Genomic DNA, 27,941 nt, shown 5'->3' on the forward strand with positions numbered 1-27,941 from the left:
TAGAGTTCTTGTGTTCAGTATCCTTGAATGTTCAAGTTTAGTTATTTATAGCACATTTCACACCCAATGAATGAACAGCGCTTTAGGGATATAATCCATTTATTAAACAGATTAAAGGGCAAGATGGCAGCGCAACAGGTAATATCAGTGTAACAGAGCTCCAGGGTTCTGTTAGGAGTGTGATGTGTTCTCTGTATCTGTGCTGGTTTCCTCCGGGTACTCCGGTCTCCTATCACAGTCCAAAAACATATGTTGGTCCATTAGAAAGTTGAGGTGGTTCGGGCATCTGTTCTGGATGCCTCCTGGACGCCTTCCTGGTGAGGTGTTCTGGGCATGTCCAATGGGGAGGCGGCCCTGGGACAGACCAAGAACACGCTGGAGAGACTAAATGTCTTGACTGGCCTGGGAACGCCTCGGTATACCCCCGGAGGAGCTGGAGGCGGTGGCTGGGGAGAGGGAGGTCTGGGTTTCTTTGCTCCGACTGCTTCCCCCGCATTATCCAAGCGATGGATAATGGATGGATGGATGGATGGTCTATTAGAAAGTGTCCATAGTGAATGTGTGAATGAGTGCCTGGGTGGTGCCCTGTAATGGACTGTACAGGGTGTGTTCCTGCTTTGTATCCAACAAATGTAGAGCCACCGTGACTCCAAACAAGTTGAAGTGGTTACAGAATTTTGTTTTTTCACTGTCCGTAAACTTTGTCTAGTTCAGGGTCACGGTGGGTCCAGAGCTTACCTGGAATCACTGGGTGCAAGGCAGGAACACACCCTGGAGGGGGCGCAAGTCCCACAGGGTGACACACACACTCACACCTACGGACACTTTTTTGAGTCTCCAATCCACCTACCAACATGTTTTTGGACTGTGGGAGGAAACCCACACCAACACAGAGAGAGCACACCAAACTGGTTACAGAATATGAATAATTCAAATGAATCATTATAACACTGTAAATCATAAAATCAGAAAACATTGTTTTAACTAAAAATAAAACAAGTTAGATAAGTAAGGTACACAAATGCCAGAGCGTCTCAATTTCTTTAACAAGAGCAGTTCATTCTTCACCTACTTTCACTGATCTTTATTAACTCCCTCAGAACACGGCAAGAAAGACCACATCACATGCGGAATGACCTGGCATTGTCCTGCTGTAATAACCATGGACTTCCTGACAAAATACATCGCCTTGATAGTTGCATATGTCTGATTTCCCATCAAATGCCTACACATCTATGGCACCTTCAGACACTTACAGGGCACTGATGGCCACCGTGATTGATGCTGGTTGATGCAGCATGATTTGCTGATGAAATGTGCATGGTCCTTTACAAGACAAAAGACTTACAGGAAATTTGAATATTCCATAAAGTCTTAAGTGTTTTGGATCACTGACTCTGCAGGTGTCAGATTCTAAATGTGTTTGCATTCACAAATTGCGACCAAGTTGTTCGGCACACCTGTGAAAGACTGTCATTATATAAAGCTTCTGGACAATTACCACAGCACAAAGTACTGTTTTATTGCAGTTTACCAACTGTACCAATGTTTTGGGTTTGTAAACGTGCAGCCATGATGTTTTACTTTTACACTGATGAAACACAATTATCTCTACTTAAGTCCTCCCAAATGTTACTGCTTCTGTTCTGGGTGAATACACGGGTGTCTCTGGAGAGTCTTCTGACGAGTCAAACTCTCAGCACTGATCTGTATTCGCTCTTGTGTGAATGCTTTGGTGTCTTTGGAAGTAGCTCAGTTTAGTAAAATTCATCCCGCACTGTGAACAGTAATACGGTTTCTCTCCTGTGTGAACGTGCTGGTGTAGTTTCAGATCACCCAGTCTAGTAAAGCACTGCCCACACTCTGAACAGGAATAGGGTTTCTCTCCTGTGTGAATGCGCAGGTGTGTCAGCAGACTACTCCGTAAAGTAAAACTCCTCCCACACTCGGAGCACTGATACGGTTTCTCTGCTGTGTGAGTGCGGTGGTGTTGTTTGAGAGAACTCTGTTGATTAAAACTCTTCCCACAGTGTGAGCAGGAATACGGTTTCTGCCCTGTGTGGATGCGCTGGTGTCTTTTGAGAGACGTGTGATGATTAAAACTTTTCCCACACTCTGAGCAGGAATACATCTTCTCTCCCGTGTGAATGCGCTGGTGTCTTTTGAGAGAACACTGCTGATTAAAACTCATTCCACACTCTGGACAGGAATACGGCTTCTCTCCCGTGTGAATGCGCTGGTGTTTTTTTAGAGAGCCCTGTTCGGTAAAAGTCTTCCCGCACTCTGAACACAGATACAGTTTCTCTCCTGTGTGGATGCGCTGGTGAGTTTGGAGATGACTCTGTCTGGTGAAACTCTGTCCACACACTGGACAGGAGTGCGGTTTCTCTCCTGTGTGAACAAGCTGGTGTTGCTTGAGATTACTGTTTTGATAAAAATGCTTTCCACAGTCAGAGCAATCGTAGGTTTTCCCTTTGTCTGTGAGTTTCTGTGTTTGAGTGCCAGTGACACTGTGGAGAATAGACGAGGGTGTTCCCTGAGAACTGCAGCCTTCACACTCTGCATCCTCACATTTAATGTCTTCCGGCTTTAGCATGGTGATATGTTCCTCCTGGGGGTATTTCCTGATGGATTTTTGTCAGTGAAATGGTCTCAGACATTAGTAGCAGAAGAAGAGCTACAATGGTGTGTGATCCTTTTCTGGAAGCCGACAACCTGAAGAGTCTCTGATTGAAGTGAAGACCAGATTCCAAACCCACAACATGTTTAGTGGATTTTCTGAATGAAAGTAAAGCAGAACAGCAGCTGAATCACAGCAGAAATAAAAGGGATCTGAATGTTAAAGACTAGAACTGAACTGAGGAGAAAGTAGATTCCTCACTAATAAACTACAGGAAAAAATAAGAAATGACTAATACACCACTCTTCCTATAACAGAGATTTAATTTCATAACTGGAAATTAATAAGAAGGCACTTGTTAAACGTTCTCCACCCAGCTCCCAACATTATTAGCTTCCAGAGTCACAGCTAAAGCTAACATTAGCCTCCTGAGCTCAGTGTGGACACAGCTCCCTCATTCTCCACCTTCTTCTTCAGAGAGAGAAGCTGTCCGCCCTCGTTTCTGTGAGAGAGAGAGTCACAGACACAGTGTAAACGGCGTGGAAAAGTCTTACACAGATCTTTACCTTCAGTAAAACACCTCCTGGTTTATCTCCAGCTCACAGCTCTCCTTCTGCTCCTCTCTCACACACAGCCCGCTCCACAACACCCGCCCCTCAGCCGCGATTGGCTGGAACCTCATAAGAGCAGCTCTCTGATTGGCCATTACAGAGGCGGTCTTCGTTACTATAGGAGCGTTTCTAAAGGGCAGCAGGCGGCAGCAGGTTAGACTGCACGGCTGTGTGTGAACTAGCCTTCTACTCACAATTCTCTACATTTACTCACTATTTACTGCTCTATTCTAGGGAACTAAACTCGGAGGGCAGTGAACGGTTTGCTCATTATTGTGCGACGCCAGATCCCGTCGCATAAACACGAGGAGGATGATATACTTCCCCAGGATAAAGTCATGTTAAAACAGTTTATTACAAAACAAATATATTAGGTATTACAAATAGAATTAATTTTAATAAATAATTAACGATAATTATTAGATAATAATTATAAATAATACAATAAACTATGAAAACATTTTTAACTGTAATAAACTAATGCATCAAAATGATTGATTATTGGTGTGAGTGACTGAGTGAGCGTGTGAAAAGGTCTACAGGTGTGTAGTGTTGATATGTGTGAATGACTGGGTGAGTGTTGACATGTGTGAGTGTGAAACTATCTACAGGTGTGCAATGTTGACGTATGGGTGACTGGGTGAGTGTATGTAGTGTTGACATGTGTGAGTGACAGGGTGAGTGTGTGCAATGTTGACGTATGGGTGACTGGGTGAGTGTGTGTAGTGTTGACATGTGTGAGTGACAGGGTGAGTGTGTGCAATGTTGACGTATGGGTGACTGGGTGAGTGTATGTAGTGTTGACATGTGTGAGTGACTGGGTGAGTGTGTGAATCTGTCTACATGTGTGAGTGACAGGGTGAGTGTGTGTAGTGTTGACATGTGTGAGTGACTGGGTGAGTGTGTGTAGTTTTGACATGTGTGAGTGACTGGGTGAGTGTGTGTAGTGTTGACATGTGTGAGTGACTGGGTGAGTGTATGTAGTGTTGACATGTGTGAGTGACTGGGTGAGTGTGTGTAATGTTGACATGTGTGAGTGACTGGGTGAGTGTGTGAATCTGTCTACATGTGTGAGTGACAGGGTGAGTGTGTGTAGTGTTGACATGTGTGAGTGACTGGGTGAGTGTTTGTAGTTTTGACATGTGTGAGTGACTGGGTGAGTGTGTGTAGTGTTGACATGTGTGAGTGACAGGGTGAGTGTGTGTAGTGTTGACATGTGTGAGTGACTGGGTGAGTGTGTGTAGTGGTGACATGTGTGAGTGACTGGGTGAGTATTGACAGGTGTGAGTGTGTTAAACTGTTCACAGTTGTGAGCAAATGTGTGAGTGTGAAACTGACCAGTGAGTGTCTGGGTGAGAGTGTGAATTTTTCCACAGGTGGCGAGTGGGTAAATGAGAGAATGAATGAGTGAATGAAAGTGAAACGACTTGAACGATAAAAATCTGAAATGGGTTTCAAATAATTGAACAATAGGCTGTAGCGGTCTGTTGGGGGCGCTGTGGGGAACTGAGCGAGAGAGAGAGAGAGAGAGAGAGAGAGAGAGAGATGCAATGTCAAACCAAAACAGAAGACTTTATAACAATTTATAACATTACTACAGTTATATTTCTTTATATTTTATCATTATGAGAGGCGCTGTGGTGATGAGAGCGGGTTCTCTGGGCGGTCTGAGCCGAAAAGTAGCGACTCTGAGGGGAATCCGTTCCAGCAGAGACCCGGTAAACTCAACCCGGTTAGAGTGCTCATGTCCCCCGCTACAGATCACTGAAGCTCCGCGGAGGTGGATCAGCTCCAACACGTTCTGCGGCAGGACGCAGAATTTAACACGGCTACAGACCCCTGGATCACCGCTGCGGTGGATGTGTTCCACCAGCTCCAGGATCGTCAACGTAGGACTGGAGAATACAATCCGATTGAAGAGCACCTCAGACGGGCTACAGCTCTCTGGAGCCCCGCTGTCGTGGATCAGCTCCAGCTCCTGGTCAAGCAGCTCTCGTGTATCACAGGTGTGTATAGTCCTAACTTATCAGCAACACAACACAGTGTGAAAATACACACAGCGACAACACACTATTACTATTTAAAATATTACGTGCTACTGTGTTCTGGATAACATGGATTATTACCCCTTTAATTCCATGTGCTTGTATTCTGGTTGCAGATCTCTGGAGATCAGAGGCGGTGGATGAGCACGAGCTCCTCCTCTGGGCTGCGGGGTTTCAGACTCTCCAGCAGAGCTCTGCTCCACATCCAGGGCCCAGACACTCACTCCTTCCTCCAGGGAATCATCACCAACGACATTAACCTCCTCCAGGAGGAACACCTCGCTCTGTACTCTCACCTGCTCAACGTGCAGGGCCGGACCCTGTATGACATCATCATCTACAGGTGAGCAGGGCTTCAGGTGAGGCCTTTAACGGTCTATAGGTGATCTCCTCTATCACCGCCGTTCGCACCGCAGACATCATAAAACTAAAAGGTGGAGATGCATTATTAAAGTTCGATGACACACCGGGATTTCAGAGATTTCTAAGCAGTTTGTTGTCGTCTCGTGACGTGTACTTCACAGTAGAAATGTAAACATGATGAATTCTCACTTTTATAAATATTGCTAGTGAACTGTTTGGTGTTAAAGTTGACCGATTGCTCCTTTAATGACGTACTGTCCTACAATTTCATTATCCTCCAGAATCTTCTTATATGCTTTTTGTAGGTTTACGTTAGGAAATACGGGGACTGGTTTTGCCTCACAACACTCTAAGGGTTCTTCACCACATTTTTGGCCAAACCCATATATAATAAGGGTGGACTTTACTCGGGTGGAGGGATGAAGCTGTTATCTCTCCTCTGCAGGAGCTTCTCTTTCTCCTGCTGCTGCTGATTGTAGATGGTGTCGTGAGTGTAAGAGTTTGCGTGAAACTCCTCAGACAGTCTAAAGTCTCAGATAAAGGTCATTGATTCAGTAAAACTACGACTGAACTAAACCCAGTTATCTCTGAGCTCAACCCAGCTAAGACCAAGCAGTACTGGGCTGTATCCGAGCTCAGCCAGGCTATAGCCCAATTTATACTTCTACACACCTCTCCAGAAATGTAACTACTCATGAACCGAAGAAATATGAACTCCTCTAACACTAGAGAGGCAAACAGCAGCAAATTCACAGCAAGTGATTTCCTCACACCTTGGTTTGGACGCCACTTTTGTTTTTTAATAAAAAGCTAAAACAAGGAAAAATACGGAAAAAACTATGAGGAGTGGGAACATGGGGAAACTTGCCGGCTTTGTATTTGTTTCTTTCCTGGCACCATATGTCAACTCTTTTAGACTTAATAGCCTACTCCCTACATAGTGCACTTTACATGTTTATAAAACTAATACTACTATACAACTACATTGTGCATTACATAGAGTGGAGGGCAATATTTGGGGTTTAGCCCTAGTGGTGTGTTGGTGTCATTGCAGATTGACGCAGACACCAACACACAAGTATAAACACTCACAATGGCGTAGGGCACTTGCACAGACTACAACATAGACTCTGCATTGAGTCAACACAGAAGAATAATAATTCTGCCTTAACACAAGAGCTAAAGCTAAGACTGAACCAAACCCATCTGTGACTAAATTAAACCTGGCTTTCACTGCGGTAAATCTGACTAAGACTGAGCCACTGCACTTAAGAAAACAATAACAGTGCCATTAGTTATTTTTACTTCCATAGAATAGCGAACAATATTTCCTGTGAAGAGTTGATATATGACTTTGTCCTGGCACCGCAGAGTTAACGTATTCATTGACAACAGTTTTCCAAAGTATTCCCAAACCCATGTGGCTGCATCTCCTGCAGTGCTGTCTGAGGGCTGGAAGGTCTCGCACATTAAGCCCTGGTGTTCGGCCTTGCCCTACGAAGACCCAAACTCTAACTGGAATATTCTAGTAAAATCTGTTCCAACCCTTTGGGCATGTTGCAGGCGTCAGACTATAAATGTGTATTTACAAAATCAAATTTAGTTTTTTAAGTGAAACTACTGCATATTTTTTCTTTGTGCTTTTCATTCATTCATTGGCTGTAACCCTTATCTAGTTCAGGGTTGCTGTGGGTCCAGAGCCTACCGGGAATCACTGGGCACAAGGCGGGAACACACCCTGGAGGGGGTGCCTGACTGGTCCATTGCTTAAACAATATTAAAACAAGATTACTAGCTGTAACACTGTGTTTGACTTGATTCTGTTTGTGTTTGTTGGTTCCTCAGTCTTAAGGACACCTCTGAAGATCAAAGTGGTGTTCTCCTGGAGTGTGACAGCTCGGTTCTGGACTCCATGACCCGTCACCTGAAGGCATATAAGATCCGACGCAAGATTTCGCTGAGTCCACGGGTTGATCTTTCTCTCTGGGCTTTACTGCCGTGTGGTCAGAACCAAGCTGGACCTGAGCCCCTGGGCCCGGCGCATGCTGCCCTGCTGCTGGTCAGAGACCCCCGCACTGAACTGATGGGCTGGAGGGTCATCACCAGAGAACTGCAGAACCCTGCAGAACTGTTCAAGGGCTATGAACTCGGAGATACAGATCAGTACCACACACACCGGTACAGCATTGGTAAGGTCTGACCCATATCAAAATTTTGGCACCACTCCCCTACAAACTAGGTATTTTTGACTGTAGGGTCCCTACCCTCTAAGACTCGGCTCTACTCGACTTTTCTTTTCTCTCAGTTAAATTTGGTCCTGGTCCTGGAACCAGGTTCTCTTTTACCCCTGCTCTCTCGTGGTTTTGAGCACGAAGAGTAGATACTAAACCGTGACCCAATACACGATGTGTAAACATTGCTTAAGGTTACCACCGCGTTGTTGTGGTTTCCAAAACCCATTGTTCCCGTTAGAGACGGGGTTTTAGAGACGACACCCTATACATTTCTGAGGGGAACTGTGGGATTGGAAAATTAACCAGGGACCAAACAGAGTAGAGTTCAGTAGAGACCAGTAGTGTCCTAAAGAGCATGTACTATGCCTTGGAAAAAGTATCAAAAGGTACTGTGATTTTATATATTTCCAGCTGCCAGTTTGGAAGCAGTGTAAGTAATGCTTTGTTATTGTTGTCCAGGTGTTTCTGAGGGTGTGGCAGATCTTCCTCCAGGGGAGGCTCTTCCTCTGGAGTCCAACCTGGTGTTTTTGAATGGTATCAGCTTTAGTAAAGGCTGCTACATTGGTCAGGAGCTCACGGCTCGGACCCACCACACCGGCGTCGTCCGCAAGAGGCTGATGCCCCTGGCTCTGTCTTGCAGTGCACAAGACCTTTCGCCAGGGGGTGCTCTGGAGTCAGCGTCAGGAAAACCTGCAGGGAAATACAGGACGGGACTCGGAGGACTCGGTCTTGGACTGGTCAGACTCGCCCATGTTAAAGAAACACTCACCATCAAAACAAACACTCAAACAAACACAGAAACTGTTACTGCACAGGCCTCAGTGCCAGACTGGTGGCCCCAGGACAGTAAACAATAAACAAACAAACAAACATCATTGGCCAATGCACAAGCTGGACTGGTGCCTCAACACTAAACAATAAACACACAACATCTGTCACCCTCCCCATATCACCCACTCACATTCACACTTAAGGACACTTTTGAGTCTCCAATCCACCTACCAACTTGTGTTTTTGGAGCGTGGGAGGAAACCAGAGCACCCGGAGGAAACCCACGCAGACACAGGGAGAACACACCACACTCCTCACAGAGTCACCCGGAGGAAACCCACACAGACACAGGGAGAACACACCACACTCCTCACAGACAGTCACCCGGAGGAAACCCACACAGACACATGGAGAACACACCACAGTCCTCACAGACAGTCACCTGGAGGAAACCCACGCAGACACAGAGAGAACACACCACACTCCTCACAGACAGTCACCCGGAGTGGGACTCGAACCCACAACCTCCTGGACCCTGGAGCTGTGACAGAGACACTACCTGCTGCTCCACCGTGCCGTCCCAGTTCTGCAACAGACAGACTTATTACAGAATCCCTGACGCTTTCTGGCCACTAGGTGTCAGTAAAATGACTGATGAATGACGTGAAGGAAAGCTCCTAAACCAAAGGACATGTTACTGAACAGAAGCTGAAGCGCTGGTTGCTGCTCCTCAGGGTCGAGTCACTGCTGAAACAAGCGTTACCTTCATTAGTGAAATGTTTTCAGAGTTGGACAATCTTTAAAATTTTATTGTTTATATATAATATTTTAATAATATTTAGGTTTAAATACATACACTTATATGTAAATGAACTTTGAATCCTGACCCGATATTGTTCGGATATCTAATAAATTGTAATAAATATTACAGCCATAAAATATTGTTTGAAAGTATTAAAACATTAAAAATTCAGTGAATAATAAATAAAGAGGATTCTCTGCTCCTTACAGAGTGGGATTTTATTTTATACGTGTTTATTATCTTGTGTTTATTATCTTGGTTTATAGAGGTTCATCACAGAGAACACCTTCCTGCACATTTTAATACACTGTCACTGCCTCGGTGTGTGTTCTCAAAATGAGGCGCTGGGTGTGTGTTTAAAGTCCCACTGCTGACAGGGATGGGGGAGTGTCACTGATGGGTGGAGTCAGAAGCTAACACTATTGGGGTTGGAGGAGTGAATAAACACTGTGTCCCACCTTAACTCCAGCAGCACTGCTGTGTCTGATCCACTCTACACCAGCACAACACACACTAACACACCACCACCACGTCAGTGTCACTGCAGCGCTGAGAATGATCCACCACCACATCACACCTGCTCTGTGGGGGTCATGATGGGGAAAGGGGGGTAACAAAGTATGCAGAGCCACAGATACAGACTAATAATAAATGACTGTGTGTGTGTTATTTAGAGAGCTAAGTGTGTTTAATTGACATGGCACAACTTTAGTGGAACACACTATGTAGAACATCTCACAGGACAGTTCTAGATAACTTTAACCTGAGGAGGGGGAAACAGAGGAGGTCAGTTCTTTGTTTATAGATATTTATTTGCACTGAAATGCTGTAAACATACAAGCAGCAAAAACACAAATCTAGAACCTCAGATCTGTGGGGTTCTCCTGTTCCTGATAAATTATTGTTTTCCCAAACCTACACACAGCCGAAGCCCAGTCTTTAAAGGGGACAGTGGCAGACTTCCAGTTTAGTCCAAGTCTAGGCTTAGTCCCGTCTTAGGACACCAGCTCATCCACCTGGCCATTTTATTAGAAACACCTATCACACAGCTCCAAGGCCCAGGTGTATATTCACACGTCCATTCACTGGCCACTTTATCTGAAACACCCCCTGTTCTGTGATTCTTCACATGCCACTTTATTAAAAACACTTGAGAACGGTCAAGCACCACGAGAACACTGGAACGATAGAGACCTTGAGGTCGAAAACTGACCATCGATGAGAGATAAAGGGCACTCGGTTGGGTGTAATCTCCAAACCAAAGCATGAAATGAGGTGGGACACGCTGGAGCAGCGGCACATGAGTCTTAAATTCACCACGCCCAATGCCAAGGGTTCGCCAGCGGGGTCTAAATCAGATGTTGAGGAGCTGTGGAAACGTGAAAGGCACTGGAGGCTCTAATAGAGAAGTTAATCCAGATGTTGAGGAGCTGTGGGTGTTTGAAAGGCTTTGGAGGTTCTTGATAAAGACACTATTCCAGATGTTGAGAAGTTGTAAAGGACTGGAGGCTTTAGAGGCAATGATTGTTCAGATGTTTAGGAAATGTAAAAGGCTGTGGAGGATTTAGGGAAGATAACCCAGATGTTGCATGGGGCTCTATTCGAAATAATCCAGATGTTGAGGGGAGCTCTAGTGGAGATAATACAGATGTTGTGGGGGTCTCTAGTGGAGATAATACAGATGTTGTGGGGGGGCTCTACTGGAGATAATCCAGATGTTGTAGGGGGGCAGTATTGGAGATAATCCAGATGTTGTGGGGGGGCTCTAGTGGAGATAATCCAGATGTTGTAGGGGGGCAGTATTGGAGATAATCCAGATGTTGCGGGGGGCTCTAGTGGACGGAGTGGACTGTCTCTCTAATCTCCTGCAGAAGGTCCTCAGGGTTGAAGTCCAGCGCAGGGGTCTGAAGGAGTTTGAAGTCCTCGTTGTTGAGGATGTCCTCCAGCGTGTGCAGCACCCTCTGCAGGTCGAAGGCGGCGTGGTGGGGTCCCAGGACACCAAGGGTCTCGGAGAGGACACTCACACAGGACCCGGACCCTCCGCCTCCCCCTGGACAGGAGCTCAGGAAGGAGATCCGGTTACTGGCCACGGTCCTGAGGAAGGAGATGAACTCCACGTAATCGATCCCTGTACAGGACTTCATTATCACCTGAGGAACACACAAACACAAACACACACACACACACACAAACACACAGCATAAGCCAAACCTCAACACAGTCTCAACCTAGTGCTAACCCAACATACAACAGGTTTAAACCCACCCTAAACCATAACTAAACACATTCAAATCCAAACTAAACCAAGCCTAAACAAGAGTAAACTAAACCTAAACCCAGACTACATGTAGACTAAACCCAGCCTAAACAAAATCTAAACCCAGCCTTAAACAAGTTTAAACCAAGCCTAACCCCATTCACTAAACCAAGTCTAACCTTAAACCCAACGAAATTCAGACTAAACCCACCCTAAGCTTAGCCTAACACCAGCCTGAGAGGGGTTTACAGTGTGTGTATGGACAGTGTTAGTGTGTGTGTGTGGACGGAGGTGTGTGTTTACCTGACAGTGCTGGTGCCAGGTGTCCATGGTGTCCCTCCACTCTTCGATCTCCTTCTGAACGGAGCGCAGCTCCTCCTGTAGGAACTGCCACATCACGTCTATGTTGCAGCCGTTCAGCCAGTTGTGGTTTATGGAGATAGTGTCCTCCTGAGAGACACAGGGACATTTTCACTGCTGTCCCCCTACCCCCGAGTCTTACTCTGTGTCTTCCCGAAATTACAGAGATAAAGAGAACCCGCCAGACACTACCACACTGTGTCCAGGACTCTGCTCGTCCCCCCCGGGGGAATACCGAGGAATTATATCTAAACACTTTTAAATCTTCTGAACGCAAGAAGATTATCACCACAGCTAGGAATAACTGGCCCAACATTCATCCCACACGCCCCTGCACACTGCACTTTAGCATTTAGCCTTAGCCTTTAGCAATCTGCATTCATTGTTTACTCATTATTGTTATCCATTAGCATGCTGTCTTTACACATTAGTATTAGCCAATAGCATGCGGTCTTTACACATTAGTATTAGCCATTAGCGTGCAGTCTTTACACATTAGTGGTTGCCAGTAGCATGTGGTCTTTACACATTAGTATTAGCAATTAGCATGCAGTCATTGCCCTTTAATGTTAGCCATAAGCATGCAGTCTTTAATCTTTAGTATTAGCCATTACCATAAGTTTTTTTGTCAATATTGTTAACCATTAGCATGCAATCTTCACTTATTAAAGTTAGCCATTAGCATGTAGTGTTTAATATTTAGTGTTTAGACTTTAGCCATTGAAGTTCAGTGTTCATACTTCAGTGTTTGGTGTTTAGCCTTTAGCCTTTTTGCTTATCCTCACCAGATTGTAGACCTGGTGGTGCCAGCCGCTGGGGATGAAGATGATCTCCCCTGCCTCCTGGATGATCTCCAGTGGCTCGCAGGCGTCCTCGAAGTGTGGATACTGGCCTTTGTCCTTCAACACTGCTGCTGTGACATCATACGCCAGGTTGCCATGGCAATCCCTCAAAAACTCCTCCTGACCCGGTGGATACAGCAGCCATTTCTTGCGTCCGCAGATGTTGGCGGACCAGCTGTAGGAGCGGAATACATCTGCATGGAAGGGAGTCCTGGAGATAAGACCCAACAGAAAGGGTGTGAAGATAGAGCTGGCCATTGAATTCTCATCTACAGACTAGGAAAAGCTTCCTCTCAGACACAGAAAACTCCACTGCAACCTTTCACCACAGCTTCCCAACACGCTCGGAGGAGAACACTAACCTCTGTTCATCAGACTCAACATGCTCAGAGGAGAACACTAACCTCTGTTCATCAGACTCAACACGCTCGGAGGAGAACACTAACCTCTGTTCATCAGACTCAACACGCTCGGAGGAGAACACTAACCTCTGTTCATCAGACTCAACACGCTCAGAGGAGAACACTAACCTCTGTTCATCAGACTCAACACGCTCGGAGGAGAACACTAACCTCTGTTCATCAGACTCAACACGCTCGGAGGAGAACACTAACCTCTGTTCACTGTCATTTATTTATGCCAGATACCCCACATTGACTAGCGTTGCGTGATTTTACCACAGGGGTTATTCTTACTGCTCCTTTTTCAATGGGTAAAAGACTGTTTTCTGAAACAGGAGCACACTCTGGAAATTATTGAAATTAACAATTCAGACCTGATTTAAACCACTGAGATACTCCGGGAATAATTACTTCACCACGTGTCCACAGGTAAAAGATAAACCTTGACTGCTCACTTTACCATTCACCTATGTTTATATCTCAGTGAACTTTACACTATTAGTTATCTAATTATTAGTTGATATTTTCTTGGTGAGGAGCAAAAGAAAGAATTTCATTGAACACGGAACCTGTTCCTTACTGTGCAAATGACAATAAACTCTTTGAACTTTGAACTTGAACTTTCTTAATAGCGCTTTGGACCCTGATTATAGCTGTGGCATGGCTGGTGAACTCCTGTAGATGGCGCCACTGAGGAGCTCAAAAATAACAATATTTAATTATAATTTAAGTATCATTGTTACAGACGTTCAGAGAATATCCACGACTTTATTCCTCTTGTTCAAATACAGTGTTTCTGAGTGATGTTCATGATAAAGCTGTATCAAACTACACTTCCTGTTTTATTAATGACCATCACAGTGTTAGTTTGTGTCTGTGGTGAGTTTGGATTCATTTGTAGTTTGGGCTTCAGTATTTTACTCTGATGTGTTTGAGTTATTTTTTTTTATTTGTATTTGAGTTGATTTATTCTGGCACTATTTAAAGTGAGAGACCCCACTCATTTTTGCCCCAAATATAAATAAATGGTTAATCAGACCGTTCAAGGGCAGGAACTGCAGTGAAATAAAAAGATAGTAAATGAATAATAACGACTGTGTTCCTACCAGGAACCTTTGGGCCCCATGTAAACAAAGCGATAGTCGTCCACTTCCATGGTGTCCCAGTATTCGTTCAGCCAGTCCGAGGAGAAGTACACTGGAGTCTTGTAGGCGTTATGCTCCGGAAACATCCTGAAATACACAATACAGTTAACCCTTTGTGTGTGTGTGTGTTGTTAGCACTGCTTGCTCCAGTCTTTGAGATACAGGCAGCCTTTCGGAGAGGAATGAGTGTGCGTATGTAGTAAATGTGTGTATTTGTATGTGTGTGTGTGTGTGTGTGTGTATGTGTGTGTGTTGCTACCTCTGCATGTGCCAGTCTTTGAGATACAGGCAGCCTTTCGGAGAGGAGTGTCCGTTCTGGATGTACTCTCTCCAGTACTGGATGAACTCTCTGAAGGCCATTATCTGTTTGGGGTTAGCGTTGTATTCTTTAGCGTTGCAGTTGGCCACAGGAACCGGAGCATCCTCTACAAAACACATCAACATCAAAACACACCCCTCTGTAACCAGGGTGTAACACTACACTCAGTTCCATTCATGATATCTGTAAGAACATCTGAATAAAGAACAGTGATCACTCTGACTGTGTTGGTGAACTGCAGTGATGTGACAATAAAATATATATCACAAACACTGAGACTTTTCTCTTGGAGGTTTATTTAATGACAAAAATCTGAAAGAAAAGACACAATGTTTTTGAACAACAGCAAGAAACAACAGTGCTGTCTGTTTCCTGCTGAGCTCCACCACCTTTCCTTTACTGACTCTGTGTTTGTGAGTGGAGTTCTCTCTCGATACGAGACTCCAGCTGTTCCACAGTCCGTGGTCACCACCGTCTGATTCTCGTCTTCATGACGATCACAGGAGACAAATTTGGACACAGGCCACTCACGCTCACGTACTCTGTGTCTACGAAAACACGCAGAACGAGGCCTGGCACCGTCCTGCCGAAACAACCACGGACTTCCCGAAAAAGACGTCACACTGAAGGCAGCAAGTGTCTCTCTAAAATCCAAAATACACCTCCATGTTGTACCTATACACATCGGCAGGTCATGGGATCACTGATGCACACCTCCACCAACCCACACCAAATTCTGGATGGTCCCTTTCATTTCCTGCAACCACCTGGAATAAATTAGAACAGTCTAGGACCCTGGAGGGCCTCCATAGGTGGGGCTAATATTTAAACCATGCGTAAAACTTGCTGGGTCCCACATGGCTGTATAAGCTGGAATATATTTCTTAGTTTATTTCTTCTCTAAATACGTATATGTCCCTACTCACCAAACTCCTGCAGGAGCTTCTGGAAGTTGGGTTTGCCATCCTCTGTCACCCAGTGCCTCCGGCAGCTCCAGTCCTCTGTGAATTTCTTGGAGAAAATGCAGGGCAGGTTTGGGAGCAGGTAGTTTTTAAAGAATTTGCCGTAGGTTGTAGCTCTCTCCATGTAATCCACAAAGTGTGAGGGCTGATAATGCAGCCAGCACTGTCTGGGCATCTTCACCAGGCTACAGCAGTTATTAAACATCTCTCTATCCATAATTACAGCAGATGTGGAACATCTCTTTATCCATAATAACAACAGGTATTAAACTTCTCTATATCCATAATAACAACTGTTACTAAATGTTTCTTTATCCATAATAAGATTGTCCTAGATCTATCCTTAAGTACACACCACTAGTACCGGTACATGTTTAACAGCAATGAGTCCAGACCAAGTAGCAATACCTTCCCAAAACACAACTTACTGGTACAAAGTACAAAAGAATCAGGCTCAGAAAGCTTCTACAGCCTTGAGACAGTGAGCTGTGGTCAGTGTGAACTTTTCAGAAGATCCAGCACCTCTCAGCACAGAAGCTGAAGTGTGGACCACCCAGTAGTTCCCCTCCACTCACTCATTCACTGCAGCCTTTTACAGTGTTTCTATCAGATTTCTTGCTTTAAGCGTGGGCTGTTTACAATGTTCGCGTGGTTATGACACCCTTAGTAAATATAAATGACTGTCACAGCCAAACCCTCCTGATTTATGTCGATTTTAAAGCTTTAGAGCGAAAATCACAGCGTGTGTCGTTATTATTAGAATCATGGCTGCTCTGCTCAGGTGTCCACGGGGGGCGGACTTCACTGCTACACTGATAACAACACTTCTTCACAGGGAGAGCCTTATTTACCGAATCTTCTTTCTTTAAACTCACAGAAAGCGACGGTAAAAGCGAAGGGAAAGTAATAATCAGAAAATCTATTTTTCGTAGTGAGTTATATATATTTAATGTAAGCGGAACGTTTGTCTGTGGGCCGCTCCCTTGCTGTGTCCACATCGGACTGTAAACATTGCGGCCCACAGCTACGGTGAGGTGGTATAAATATTAAGAAATAGATATTAATTTCTCTCCGGTTTGTGCGGGGAGCGGTGTTTCTGAGCCCTGCGCGGGTGTGAGAGGGCAGGAAGGGGTAGCTTTCTCTCCGAGGGCAAATGGAGGTCTGTTTTGGGCTCTAAAAGGTAAACACTGCGTTTAATATTGACAACTCTCCGGTCCACCTTAAATGCCCGAATCACTGCCTGAATCCGCCGCACCATTTAAGGTGGAACAGAGAATTCTAACGAATATCGGCGTCTCTGCTGGGGTGTGAATATGATTCTGGGTTCTGTAATTGAACATACTCTGACTCTCATTGTTGTAGAGTTTGGACAGTCTCTGTGACAACTGCACGGTTTAAAGTTAAAGGGGCATATAATGTGAAAACGAAAAATCATGTAATCATTGCTACATGTGCTGTAAACACCCCCTACACGTGTATAACCTCCTACTGTGTCTCTACAGTGAGATTTTCCACTTTAAAAATGCAAGTGCCTTCTGATGACGTCTTGAAGGTGGGAGGAGCTTCAGAAAAACTGTATCTGTAACTTTAGGAGGATGTTTTAAAATACCCTTATTTTTAATATATATTTAATACTACAAATGTGCTTTTTTAATCAAACTTTGGTTGCACCTTAAATGCCGTATCAGTGACTGTAGCTGCTGCAGGATTTAAGGTGGAATGGAGAGCTCTGATAAGAAACTGGTGAATAATTAAGCCTCATACATCAGCGTCTCTGCTGAGCTGTTAGAATGATTCTGAATCATATATTATTTAGGGGACCATGCTCAATGCCAGGAGTCAGTCAGAGGGGTGTATCACTCTCCAGCACTGGTCCGTGGAACAGTAGAACTGTGTTCCCCTTTAGTGTTATTCTCCACTCTGTACAGCTGGGACGATCTGGAGTGCCAGAACTACCTGATCTCACTGTCTGTCTTATTGCTGACCGCAATCAAATCCTCACAGAAATATTCCAGTATGAATTGTGAAGCATTTCCAAAAGAATAGAAGCAGTTGCTGCAGCAAAGAGGAACACACTTCCGGTTTAAAGCAGCAATAGGTTGTATTTTTACATTAAAATTACAGCTTCAAAATTATTGCTATGCTCCACTAAGCTGTAACATGGAAAACAGAGCATGTGTCGATGATACACCAGATTTACCATGCCAGAAACTGCACTATGTATCTTCTGGAGGAGGGTAGTAAACCACCCTCACTTCTCCCTCCCATGATTTCAGGACAGTGCGGTAAAAAAGAATTATACTTAGTGCCTATAGGGGGAGCTCAGTATCAAATTACCAAACCTTACCAAGTGTAACTTTAACAGCTGTGAGTTCTGAAGAAACTCCAGAGGAACCTGTGTCAAAAGGCCTTACACTGCCCCCTGGTGGAGAATTGAGAACACTGCAAATCAACGTGTCACCCACTCGGTGTCCTAATAAGAGTGTGTTCATGCCTGTGTGTGTCCCTCAGGTGAGGACGTGTCCAGTCTCAGGAGCTCTTATCTCCGTCAGAATGAGCAGAGAAAGCTCCATCCACAGCTGGCCCGGCTCCTACTACGTAAACAGCGAGAAACGCTGGGTGAACGGAGAGCTGTCTCTGAGCCGGACCACCCTCCGCTTCACATCTCAAACCCAGGAGACCCTCGCCAGCTTCCCTCTTTCCCACATCTCCCAGATCAAGATGGAGTCGTCCAGCTTCATCTTCAGCGCCCTCACATTGCTGGAGCAGGGAGGCGTCAAGCACTGGTTCGGTTCTCTCCGGCCCTGCAGAGCCGCCGTCTTTCACGTCCTGGAGCACTTCTGGAGAGAAACGCTGCTCTCGCCCAGCTCCGAGGTGAGAATATGTTGAGTTTTATGAAGAGAGAGTGTCTCTCTCTCTCTCTCTCTCTCTCTCTCTCTCTCTCTCTCTTTCTCTCTGTCCTCTGCTACTAGTTTTTTGTTCCGGTAAATACAATAAAAACGAGCCTAGTTTGAATCATGTATTTTTAAAAGTTATCCTATTTTAGAGGTATCGTTCGAGTCCAGGACGCTCCGTGTATGGGGCACTGCAGATTGTGGAAATGTTAAATTGGAGAGAGTCAGTGTCTGTGTTATCTTCCAGACTCAGGCCCCTCTCAGTAAAGGCCAGGAGCTCATCAGCCTGGTGTCGGGAGCTCAGCGCAGACTCGCAGACACAGGGAAAGTGCTGAACCACCAGGGGGAGCAGTTCGACAACATGATGCAGGGCCTGGACAAGATGGAGTCTGAGCTCAGCGTGGCTGACAAGTAAACAACCTCCTGTTTATGTTCTGATGTGACTGCAATAGGTCTGCACTATATATTCAGTGTCTACTATGAATTATTCAGTACTTCAGTGAATTATTCAGTATCCACTATGAATTATTCAGTACCTACAGTGAAATATTCAGTATCCACTATGAATTATTCAGTACCTACAGTGAAATATTCAGTGTCCACTATGAATTATTCAGTACCTACAGTGAAATATTCAGTGTCCACTATGAATTATTCAGTACCTACAGTGAAATATTCAGTGTCCACTATGAATTATTCAGTACCTACAGTGAAATATTCAGTATCCACTATGCATTATTCAGTACCTACAGTGAAATATTCAGTGTCCACTATGCATTATTCAGTATCCATTATGAATTATTCAGTACCTACATTGAATTGTTCAGTATCTACTATGAATTATTCAGTACTTCAGTGAATTATTCAGTATCCATTATGAATTATTCAGTACCTACAGTGAATTGTTCAGTATCTACTATGAATTATTCAGTATCTAGTGTGAATTTTTCAGTTTTCACTATGAGTTATTCAGTACTTACAGTGTATTATTCAGGGTCTAATAAGAATTATACAGTATCTAGTGTGAATATTCTGTATTCAGTTATTAATTACTGAGTTTCTGTTCCAAGTTATTTAGTAGCCACTATGAATAATTCAGTATCTATTATGTATTATTCAGTATTCACTATTAATTATGATGTATCTACTATGAATTACTGAGATTCTATTCGAGACATTCAATGTCCACTATGAATTATTCCATGTTCGTTATTAATTATTCATTAATCTCTATGTATTATTCCGTATCTGCTATGAATTTGTGTGTGTGTGTGTGTGTGTGTGTGTGTGTGTGTGGTCAGGTTGCTGTCCGAGCTGGAGTCTCCCCCCTGGTGGCCATTTGGTAAACTGCCCTGGCGGAGTCAGCAGGAGGAGAAGGCGGAGTCAGGGGCTAAGGCCCCACCCCCTCGAGGCGGGGGGAAAGTGGAGAAGGCGATTTGCAGCATTCCCGCAGTGGTGTGGCGAGGCGGGGAGCCGGCGGGCGAGCGAAGGCCAGGATCTCTCACCCTCTTGGCCTCGGCCCTGGAGCTGAGGGACGCCAGCGAGAGGATGATCCACCGCTTCGAGAGGGACGAGGTGGACGAGGTGAGGGTCCACAGCCCCTACGAGCTCAGCGTGCGGCAGCGCTTCATCGGGAAACCCGACATCTGCTTCCGCCTGCTGTCCGCTCGCATGAGCCAAGCCCTCTCCATCCTCCAGCTGCAGTACAGGAAGAAGGTGGAGTTCACCAGTGATTACATCTCCTTCCACCAGGGGGCGCACCGCATCTCGCCCAGCACAGCGGAGTGCAGCGCAGACATATGGAGCACAGGTAGGAGTAACAATACCATAACTTTAAATGAACTGTAATGTATAGGAACCAGACCACAGACAGCGGGGTAGAGGCGTGGTGTTAACATGTTCTGTACTAACCCTAAACTAAAAGCACCTGACACAGGAGCCAGAGCTGAGACCAATGGGGTATTCCCCTACATGGGCTCTACTGAACACTACTGGACCCTACTGAACACTACTAGACTCTACTGGACTCTACTGGACTCTACTGGACTCTCCTGAACACTACTGGACTCTACTGAACACTACTGGACTCTACTGGACACTCCTGAACACTACTGGACTCTACTGAACACTACTGGACCCTACTGGACTCTACTGGACACTACTGGACTCTACTGGACTCTACTGGACACTACTGGACTCTAGTGGACTCTACTGGACACTACTGGACACTCCTGAACACTACTGGACTCTACTGAACACTACTGGACCCTACTGAACACTCCTGAACACTACTGGACTCTAGTGGACTCTAGTGGTCCCTACTGGTCCCTACTGAACACTACTGGACTCTAGTGGACTCTAGTGGACACTACTGGACTCTACTGAACACTACTGGACACTAGTGGACTCTACTGGTCCCTACTGAACACTACTGGATCCTAATGGTCACTGCTGGACTCTACTGGACACTACTGGTCCCTACTGAACACTACTGGATCCTAATGGACACTGCTGGACTCTACTGGACACTACTGGACTCTAGTGGACTCTACTGGTCCCTACTGGATCCTAATGGACACTACTGGACTCTACTGAACACTACTGCACTCTAGTGGACTCTACTGGTCCCTACTGGACACTCCTGAACACTACTGGACACTACTGCATTCTAGTGGACTCTACTGGTCCCTACTGGACACTCCTGGACACTACTGGACTCTAGTGGACTCCACTGATCCCTACTGAACACTACTGGACCCTGTTGGACACTGCTGGACTCTACTGGACTTTAATGGATACTATTGAACACTACTGGACTTTACTGGACACTACTGAACTCTACTGGACTTTACTGGACACTGTCGAACTCTACTGGACTTTACTGGACACTACAAGACACTGCTGGTCTCCACTGGACACTATTGGACTTTACTGTTTCTACTGGATTCTACTGAGCACTACTGGTCTCTGCTTGACTCTAATGAATGCTACTGGAATCTACTGGACGCTACTGAACCAAGTCAGAACACACTGCTGACAGAACCGGGTCAGAACACACACTGCTAACAGAACACAGTGCTGACAGAACCGGGTTTACATGTTGACTGGATTTGAGAAGGGTGTGTCTGCTGAAGCAGACTGTTTTCAGTGTCCTCATTAATGTGAGACTGAAAGGTGCAGTTTGTCCACAGGGTGGCGACAGAGCTCTATCTGAGAGAAAGTGTATGAAAATGATGGCGGAGCACGGGTCATTTCAGCCTCCGCGGGTCTGTGTTTTGTTTTTCAGAGTTAATTTACCAGCTCATCACTCACTCTGCGCTCTGAGATTACAGTCCTCCGCCCTCGAGGCTTTAGACTCACTTTCCTCCGGCACTCTGGCTCCGGCCCGAGCTGAAAAGAAACATCTCTGACCAGGTTTACAGTTTTATTTTTCATCTAAAAGTCTCTCCACAAATAAAAATGTGGAGCTGTAAACATGACAGGGCATGGTCTGGTTCTGACAGAGCAGTGAAGGTGAATGGAACCAGACGTCCTCCTTTAAAAGCCCCTCACAGAAAGTGAGGACAGTAGACGGTGGGGGACAGTGGAGGTGAATGGAACCAGACGTCCTCCTCTAAAAGCCCCTCACAGAAAGTGAGGACAGTGGACGGTGGGGGACAGTGGAGCTGAATGGAACCAGACGTCCTCCTCTAAAAGCCCCTCGCAGAAAGTGAGGACAGTAGACGGTGGGGGACAGTGGACAGTGGAGGTGAATGGAACCAGACATCCTCCTCTAAAAGCCCCTCACAGAAAGTGAGGACAGTAGACGGTGGGGGACAGTGGACAGTGGTGGTGAATGGAACCAGACGTCCTCCTCTAAAAACGCCTCACAGAATGTGAGGACAGTGGACGGTGGGGGACAGTGGAGCTGAATGGAACCAGACGTCCTCCTCTAAAAGCCCCTCGCAGAAAGTGAGGACAGTGGACGGTGGGGACAGTGGACAGTGGAGGTGAATGGAACCAGACGTCCTCCTCTAAAAGCCCCTCACAGAAAGTGAGGACAGTGGACGGTGGGGGACAGTGGACAGTGGAGGTGAATGGAACCAGACGTCCTCCTCTAAAAGCCCCTCACAGAAAGTGAGGACAGTAGACGGTGGGGGACAGTGGACAGTGGAGGTGAATGGAACCAGACGTCCTCCTCTAAAAGCCCCTCACAGAAAGTGAGGACAGTGGACGGTGGGGACAGTGGACAGTGGAGGTGAATGGAACCAGACGTCCTCCTCTAAAAGCCCCTCACAGAAAGTGAGGACAGTAGACGGTGGGAGACAGTGGACAGTGGAGGTGAATGGAACCAGACGTCCTCCTCTAAAAGCCCCTCACAGAAAGTGAGGACAGTAGATGGTGGGGGACAGTGGACAGTGGAGGTGAATGGAACCAGACGTCCTCCTCTAAAAGCCCCTCACAGAAAGTGAGGACAGTAGATGGTGGGGGACAGTGGACAGTGGAGGTGAATGGAACCAGACGTCCTCCTCTAAAAGCCCCTCACAGAAAGTGAGGACAGTAGATGGTGGGGGACAGTGGACAGTGGAGGTGAATGGAACCAGACGTCCTCCTCTAAAAGCCCCTCACAGAAAGTGAGGACAGTAGATGGTGGGGGACAGTGGACAGTGGAGGTGAATGGAACCAGACGTCCTCCTCTAAAAGCCCCTCACAGAAAGTGAGGACAGTGGACAGTGGAGGTGAATGGAAGTAGACGAGGTCTTTAAACATGGAGGTCCCGGTGTGGGGACCCACTCTGTGGAGCATTATCTGCTTCTCTCAGAGACCAAAAAGCAGTTTAATTCTTCAGTACCGCTTAAAAATAAGAGTGAATTTAAAGTTCATTAATAATCATTTGTAACAGAGATGTGAAGGAAAACAGTGGCCTTTATTTTGTCTGAAACTGAAAGCGTCAGAACTCACTGAAAATGTGGAGGTAAAGAATAAGCTCCGAGTGGAGAACGTGAGTTTAGTGGTTTCACACGTTAAAGTCCACGCCACGTTGTTATTAATGTCTATAAACACTCTGCCGGTGGTTAATAAATTAAACGTGGTTGTTAACTTGTTTATAACAAATATGTGCTGGAGCTGACAGGGTTAATGTCGGCTGATGTCAGTATCCGGTGAGATCTGAGCTTTAATGACTTTTAAAGTATTAACAGCATAATTATTAACTATTTAATAAACAGATTTATAACACTGTATTAATCTTAATAAGAGTCTTATTTTGAAGTGGTACCAATTCTCTTGGGACTTTGCACAAAAATTGTATTCATTAATTTTGTGTGTGTGTGTGTGTGAAGGAGCTCATGGAGCAGACACGGAGGTTCCTGTGGCGGTTCCTGTTGGAGAACTGACTCAGGTTCAGCTCCATGTTCTCCAGCCCACGGTGACGGACGCCGAGGCCCAGGAGCTCAAACAGGTCAGAGTCGGTTTTCTATGGGGGGGGGGGGGGTGTCCTGACCATTGAAGTACAGGGAGGGTGAAGGGGCTTTAGAATTATGCAGAGCAACAGATGGACTGCAGTCACCAGAGGTGCTCCAGGAGTTGATGAAACGGACGGTGAGTGTATGAATGTCCAGAAGACGAGTGGTCGGTTTCCTCTGGGGTCTCCAGCGTGCAGAGTGATGACCCCGGTGTGCCGGTGGTATTTAAAGGGCCAGCGCTGTGTTTCACTGATGAATCTCCTGTTTCCCCGAGGCTCTGGGCTGGTGAAGTGGTGTTGAGTGGCTCATTCTTCTGCGGCTCTCCAGCAGATTCCGCAGGGCGCAGATCCGTTTCTCTTTGTCTCTGCTGTGGGAAATTTATTATCAACAAGCCATTAGCTAAAGTAAATCCTTATTGTTCCTTATCAGCGCCTCACCTAGCGCCGCAGGACGCGGGGAAGTTCAAAGCGTCTCCTTTCGGTCTCTCCGGGCTGATTAATGAGGGCTTTTGTGTTTCATATCGTCCTTTTTGCTCCTATCAGTTCTGGAAACTCTCGGCTCTCTGGCACATCAGCGCACGGTGTTTCTAATCACGCCTCACACGCCACAGCAGGTCCGGATCGGCTCGGATTTTTATAAAAACAGACAGCACCCGTCCTGACGTCCCACAGGCTGAGACATGGTCAGAATCCCTGAATAATGTCCATATAAATTTAGAAAATATTTACAGCTCTAAACCTGTATTTAGAAAGAAATACCTTACACTTTTACAGGAGTTACTGATTGTCTTTCCTTCTTCTGCTGAGACACTTACATGAATGATCTCCATGTTTCTGGTGATTTTAGTCTCATCCTGACACACACCTCTGTGTTTATCACCAAACTCAGCTCTCCTCTGGTGATTTTAGTCCCGTCCTGACACACACCTCTGTGTTTATCACCAAACTCAGCTCTACTCTGGTGATTTTAGTCCCGTCCTGACACACACCTCTGTGTTTATCACCAAACTCAACTCTACTCTGGTGATTTTAGTCCCGTCCTGACACACACCTCTGTGTTTATCACCAAACTCAGCTCTCCTCTGGTGATTTTAGTCCCGTCCTGACACACACACCTCTGTGTTTATCACCAAACTCAGCTCTCCTCTGGTGATTTTAGTCCCGTCCTGACACACACCTCTGTGTTTATCACCAAACTCAGCTCTACTCTGGTGATTTTAGTCTCGTCCTGACACATGCCTCTGTGTTTATCACCAAACTCAGCTCTCCTCTGGTGATTTTAGTCTCGTCCTGACACATGCCTTTGTGTTTATCACCAAACTCAGCTCTACTCTGGTGATTTTAGTCTCGTCCTGACACATGCCTCTGTGTTTATCACCAAACTCAGCTCTACTCTGGTGATTTTAGTCTCGTCCTGACACACACCTCTGTGTTTATCACCAAACTCAGCTCTACTCTGGTGATTTTAGTCTCGTCCTGACACATGCCTCTGTGTTTATCACCAAACTCAGCTCTACTCTGGTGATTTTAGTCTCGTCCTGACACACGCCTCTGTGTTTATCACCCAACTCAGCTCTACTCTGGTGATTTTAGTCCCGTCCTGACACACACCTCTGTGTTTGTCACCAAACTCAGCTCTCCTCTGGTGATTTTAGTCTCGTCCTGAAACACGCCTCTGTGTTTGTCACCAAACTCAGCTCTACTCTGGTGATTTTAGTCTCGTCCTGAAACACGCCTCTGTGTTTATCACCAAACTCAGCTCTACTCTGGTGATTTTAGTCCCGTCCTGACACACACCTCTGTGTTTGTCACCAAACTCAGCTCTCCTCTGGTGATTTTAGTCCCATCTGTTTACACACTTGTGCTTGTGTGTATATCAGTGTGTACTGCTCTTGTTGACCGTCTGTGTGTGTGTGTAGATGCTGCTACAGTTGAAGTCTCTGGCTCTGGAGGCTGAGACGGAGTTGGAGAGACAGGACGAAGCTCTGGATGTTCTGGCTTCGTCCAGCGAACGCGCCACAATGAGCATCGACAAACACACTCGCAGGATGAGGAAACTGCTGTAACACACACCAGCCTGCTACCATAGCAACGGTAAGATAAACAGTCTTGACGTCATAGCAACGCGTTAATGTAATACACACACTGTTCCACTGCTACGGCAAAAGTACTGAACCAACACACACTCCTGCTCTGGGGGTGTTTCCTCTCCTCACTCTGGGGTCCGTCAGCCCCTAAACTCCATGGTGCTACATTTCTCAGCTGATGATGACTCTTTATTATAAAATAAAACACTGTCACTGATTTAATGGAAAATAAAGAAAAGTCATTTATATATATTGCCAATATTTACCTGTGTCCCCTGTAATTCCTTTGCATCCCACTAGAGGAGCACTAGTCACTGTTTGTGATAGTTACAGCTTTAAACTGAGTGTGTGTGTGTGTGTGTGTGTGTGTGTGTGTTTAATGAACACAAAAATAAGTGTAATTTTGTCATTAAAATGTTGAGATCTAACAAGCTGGTGTTTTTATTCTATTTATTTCATTTAATTTATTTTATTTTCGCTGCAGGTTCATGTAGAGTCTCCATCTCTTCTCCTCACACTCCAGCTCGGACACTACTCTTCCTGCTCAAGAACATGCATGGCTCCCACAGCGCCCCCTACTGAGCGAAATGTATATTCCACAGAAAAAAAGGGAGATTTATTGCTGTTGTAAATTAAGTGCATCTTGATAAAACACTCTGGCGCTCTTCAGACCCAGCCCCGCTCCTTGTGTGTTGGCCCTTTTCCACTGCATGGTGCCTACACTACTCCACCTAGTACTAAAAAGTCGCATAATATTATTATATTAATTATTACTGGACTCTATTCTCTGACTGGTCCCTGCTGGTTTCCCACAGCTCCCCCCCTGAAATGTATCAGGTGTCGTCTCTAACCCCGTCTCTAAGGGGAACAGTGGTCTTTGGAAACCACAACAACGCCGGCGGTAACGTTGCGCGGTGTTTACTCATGGTGTATCGGCGTGTTGTTGTTGTTTGGGACTGAACACAGCTCCGTCATCAGTTCAGACAGATCAGTAGAGTTTGTTCCTTCCTTGTTGCAGCGTCCAGCTCTCGCTGGATTCTTTCGTCGGCCACCGATCCAAGGAGCGTTCGAACCTCTTCAAAAGACCATGGCGTCATTTTACGAGCTGCCGTCGTGAGTCGGATAAAAACAAACGTGATCTCTGCTGCAGCTGGAGATTTTACAGATGGAGAGTTGGTGCTGGTCGTCTGCGTTGCGTGGCGTAGAGTGACGACTCTCTCTGGACGATCAGCGCTCTGCAAGGTTTACACGCCACGGTTTAGTCCCTACTCGACTTGCTCTGAACCACGAGAGAACAGCCACTAAACAAGAACCCGCTTCCAGAACCAGGACCTGATTCACCTGGTGGAGGAGGAGAAACAGAGGAGTAAAGTAGAGAAGGGACACTGCAGTGGAAAAGTGCCATGTGACAGTCGTGTGTGCTCTGCTCTGTATGTGAACGTTGCCAGATGCTGTAAACTTGTGACGCTGTGTTTATTGTTCTGATGTTGTTTGTTCGCAGGTCGACTGTAAAATAAACTCAAACAGACGTCAGTTTTTTCCAGGATCTCTTTATTCTTCAGAGTGGGTCAACATCTACTCACCATCTGTTCCTGAGAGAGAGAGAGAGCATGAGGCAGCAAGAGAGAATGAGAGAGAGAGAGAGACAGGAAGAGGGAGAGAGAGAGAGAGAGAGTGAGCATGAGACGCAAGAGAGAATGAGAGAAAGAGAGACAGGAAGAGGGAGACAGAGAGAGATAGAAAGAGAGAGAGGTAAATGAGCAGAAATACAGAGACAGTGAAAGA

General features: G+C 45.8%; 4 protein-coding genes across 6 annotated transcripts; 2 read left to right on the forward strand and 2 right to left on the reverse strand.

Annotated features, from left to right (window-relative positions):
• Positions 1-119: 119 nt before the first annotated feature.
• On the reverse strand, positions 120-3,265 carry LOC136707121 (zinc finger protein 436-like). Of its 2 annotated transcripts, none has more exons than XM_066681027.1 (2): positions 3,187-3,265; positions 120-2,778 (listed from the first exon to the last, which is right to left on the reverse strand). In XM_066681027.1, exon 2 carries the CDS (start codon positions 2,594-2,596, stop codon positions 1,697-1,699), a length of 900 nt encoding a protein of 299 aa, XP_066537124.1. In that variant the 5' UTR covers positions 2,597-2,778; positions 3,187-3,265; the 3' UTR covers positions 120-1,696. The 2 variants fall into 2 exon arrangements, with proteins under 2 accessions (XP_066537124.1, XP_066537126.1); XM_066681029.1 differs by lacking the exon at positions 3,187-3,265 and adding an exon at positions 3,086-3,179.
• A 1,486-nt stretch (positions 3,266-4,751) lies between these two features.
• iba57 (iron-sulfur cluster assembly factor IBA57) lies at positions 4,752-9,573 on the forward strand. Its single transcript, XM_066681002.1, has 4 exons — positions 4,752-5,237; positions 5,393-5,619; positions 7,485-7,828; positions 8,333-9,573. The coding sequence occupies exons 1-4, from the start codon at positions 4,857-4,859 to the stop codon at positions 8,728-8,730; spliced, it is 1,350 nt and encodes a 449-aa protein (XP_066537099.1). The 5' UTR covers positions 4,752-4,856; the 3' UTR covers positions 8,731-9,573.
• Positions 9,574-10,227: 654 nt separating this feature from the next.
• Positions 10,228-16,681, reverse strand: jmjd4 (jumonji domain containing 4). Its single transcript, XM_066681005.1, has 6 exons — positions 15,697-16,681; positions 14,711-14,876; positions 14,413-14,538; positions 12,849-13,116; positions 12,007-12,153; positions 10,228-11,596 (listed from the first exon to the last, which is right to left on the reverse strand). Exons 1-6 carry the CDS (start codon positions 15,947-15,949, stop codon positions 11,279-11,281), a joined length of 1,278 nt encoding a protein of 425 aa, XP_066537102.1. The 5' UTR covers positions 15,950-16,681; the 3' UTR covers positions 10,228-11,278.
• A 40-nt stretch (positions 16,682-16,721) lies between these two features.
• On the forward strand, positions 16,722-27,679 carry snap47 (synaptosome associated protein 47). Of its 2 annotated transcripts, none has more exons than XM_066681007.1 (7): positions 16,722-16,761; positions 18,244-18,606; positions 18,874-19,037; positions 19,928-20,436; positions 23,948-24,066; positions 25,989-26,163; positions 26,641-27,679. In XM_066681007.1, the coding sequence occupies exons 2-6, from the start codon at positions 18,286-18,288 to the stop codon at positions 26,133-26,135; spliced, it is 1,260 nt and encodes a 419-aa protein (XP_066537104.1). In that variant the 5' UTR covers positions 16,722-16,761; positions 18,244-18,285; the 3' UTR covers positions 26,136-26,163; positions 26,641-27,679. The 2 variants fall into 2 exon arrangements, with proteins under 2 accessions (XP_066537104.1, XP_066537103.1); XM_066681006.1 differs by lacking the exon at positions 16,722-16,761 and adding an exon at positions 16,769-16,912.
• Positions 27,680-27,941: the final 262 nt, after the last annotated feature.

This window comes from Hoplias malabaricus, chromosome 9 (assembly GCF_029633855.1).
Source record: "Hoplias malabaricus isolate fHopMal1 chromosome 9, fHopMal1.hap1, whole genome shotgun sequence".
Classification (NCBI taxonomy): domain Eukaryota; kingdom Metazoa; phylum Chordata; class Actinopteri; order Characiformes; family Erythrinidae; genus Hoplias; species Hoplias malabaricus.

Excerpts from the sequence above, each read along its gene's own strand:
- LOC136707121 (XM_066681027.1), bottom strand. The coding sequence starts at position 2,596 with ATGCTAAAGCCGGAAGACATTAAATGTGAGGATGCAGAGTGTGAAGGC.
- iba57 (XM_066681002.1), top strand. The coding sequence starts at position 4,857 with ATGAGAGGCGCTGTGGTGATGAGAGCGGGTTCTCTGGGCGGTCTGAGC. Across the intron at positions 5,620-7,484 it reads TATGACATCATCATCTACAG|TCTTAAGGACACCTCTGAAG; the intron begins GTGAGCAGGGCT and ends TTGGTTCCTCAG. Across the intron at positions 7,829-8,332 it reads CACACACCGGTACAGCATTG|GTGTTTCTGAGGGTGTGGCA; the intron begins GTAAGGTCTGAC and ends ATTGTTGTCCAG.
- jmjd4 (XM_066681005.1), bottom strand. The coding sequence starts at position 15,949 with ATGGATAGAGAGATGTTTAATAACTGCTGTAGCCTGGTGAAGATGCCC. Across the intron at positions 14,877-15,696 it reads GAAGCTCCTGCAGGAGTTTG|AGGATGCTCCGGTTCCTGTG; the intron begins GTGAGTAGGGAC and ends TGTGTTTTGTAG. Across the intron at positions 14,539-14,710 it reads AAAGACTGGCACATGCAGAG|GATGTTTCCGGAGCATAACG; the intron begins GTAGCAACACAC and ends TGTGTATTTCAG.
- snap47 (XM_066681007.1), top strand. The coding sequence starts at position 18,286 with ATGAGCAGAGAAAGCTCCATCCACAGCTGGCCCGGCTCCTACTACGTA. Across the intron at positions 19,038-19,927 it reads GAGCTCAGCGTGGCTGACAA|GTTGCTGTCCGAGCTGGAGT; the intron begins GTAAACAACCTC and ends GTGTGTGGTCAG. Across the intron at positions 20,437-23,947 it reads CGCAGACATATGGAGCACAG|GAGCTCATGGAGCAGACACG; the intron begins GTAGGAGTAACA and ends GTGTGTGTGAAG.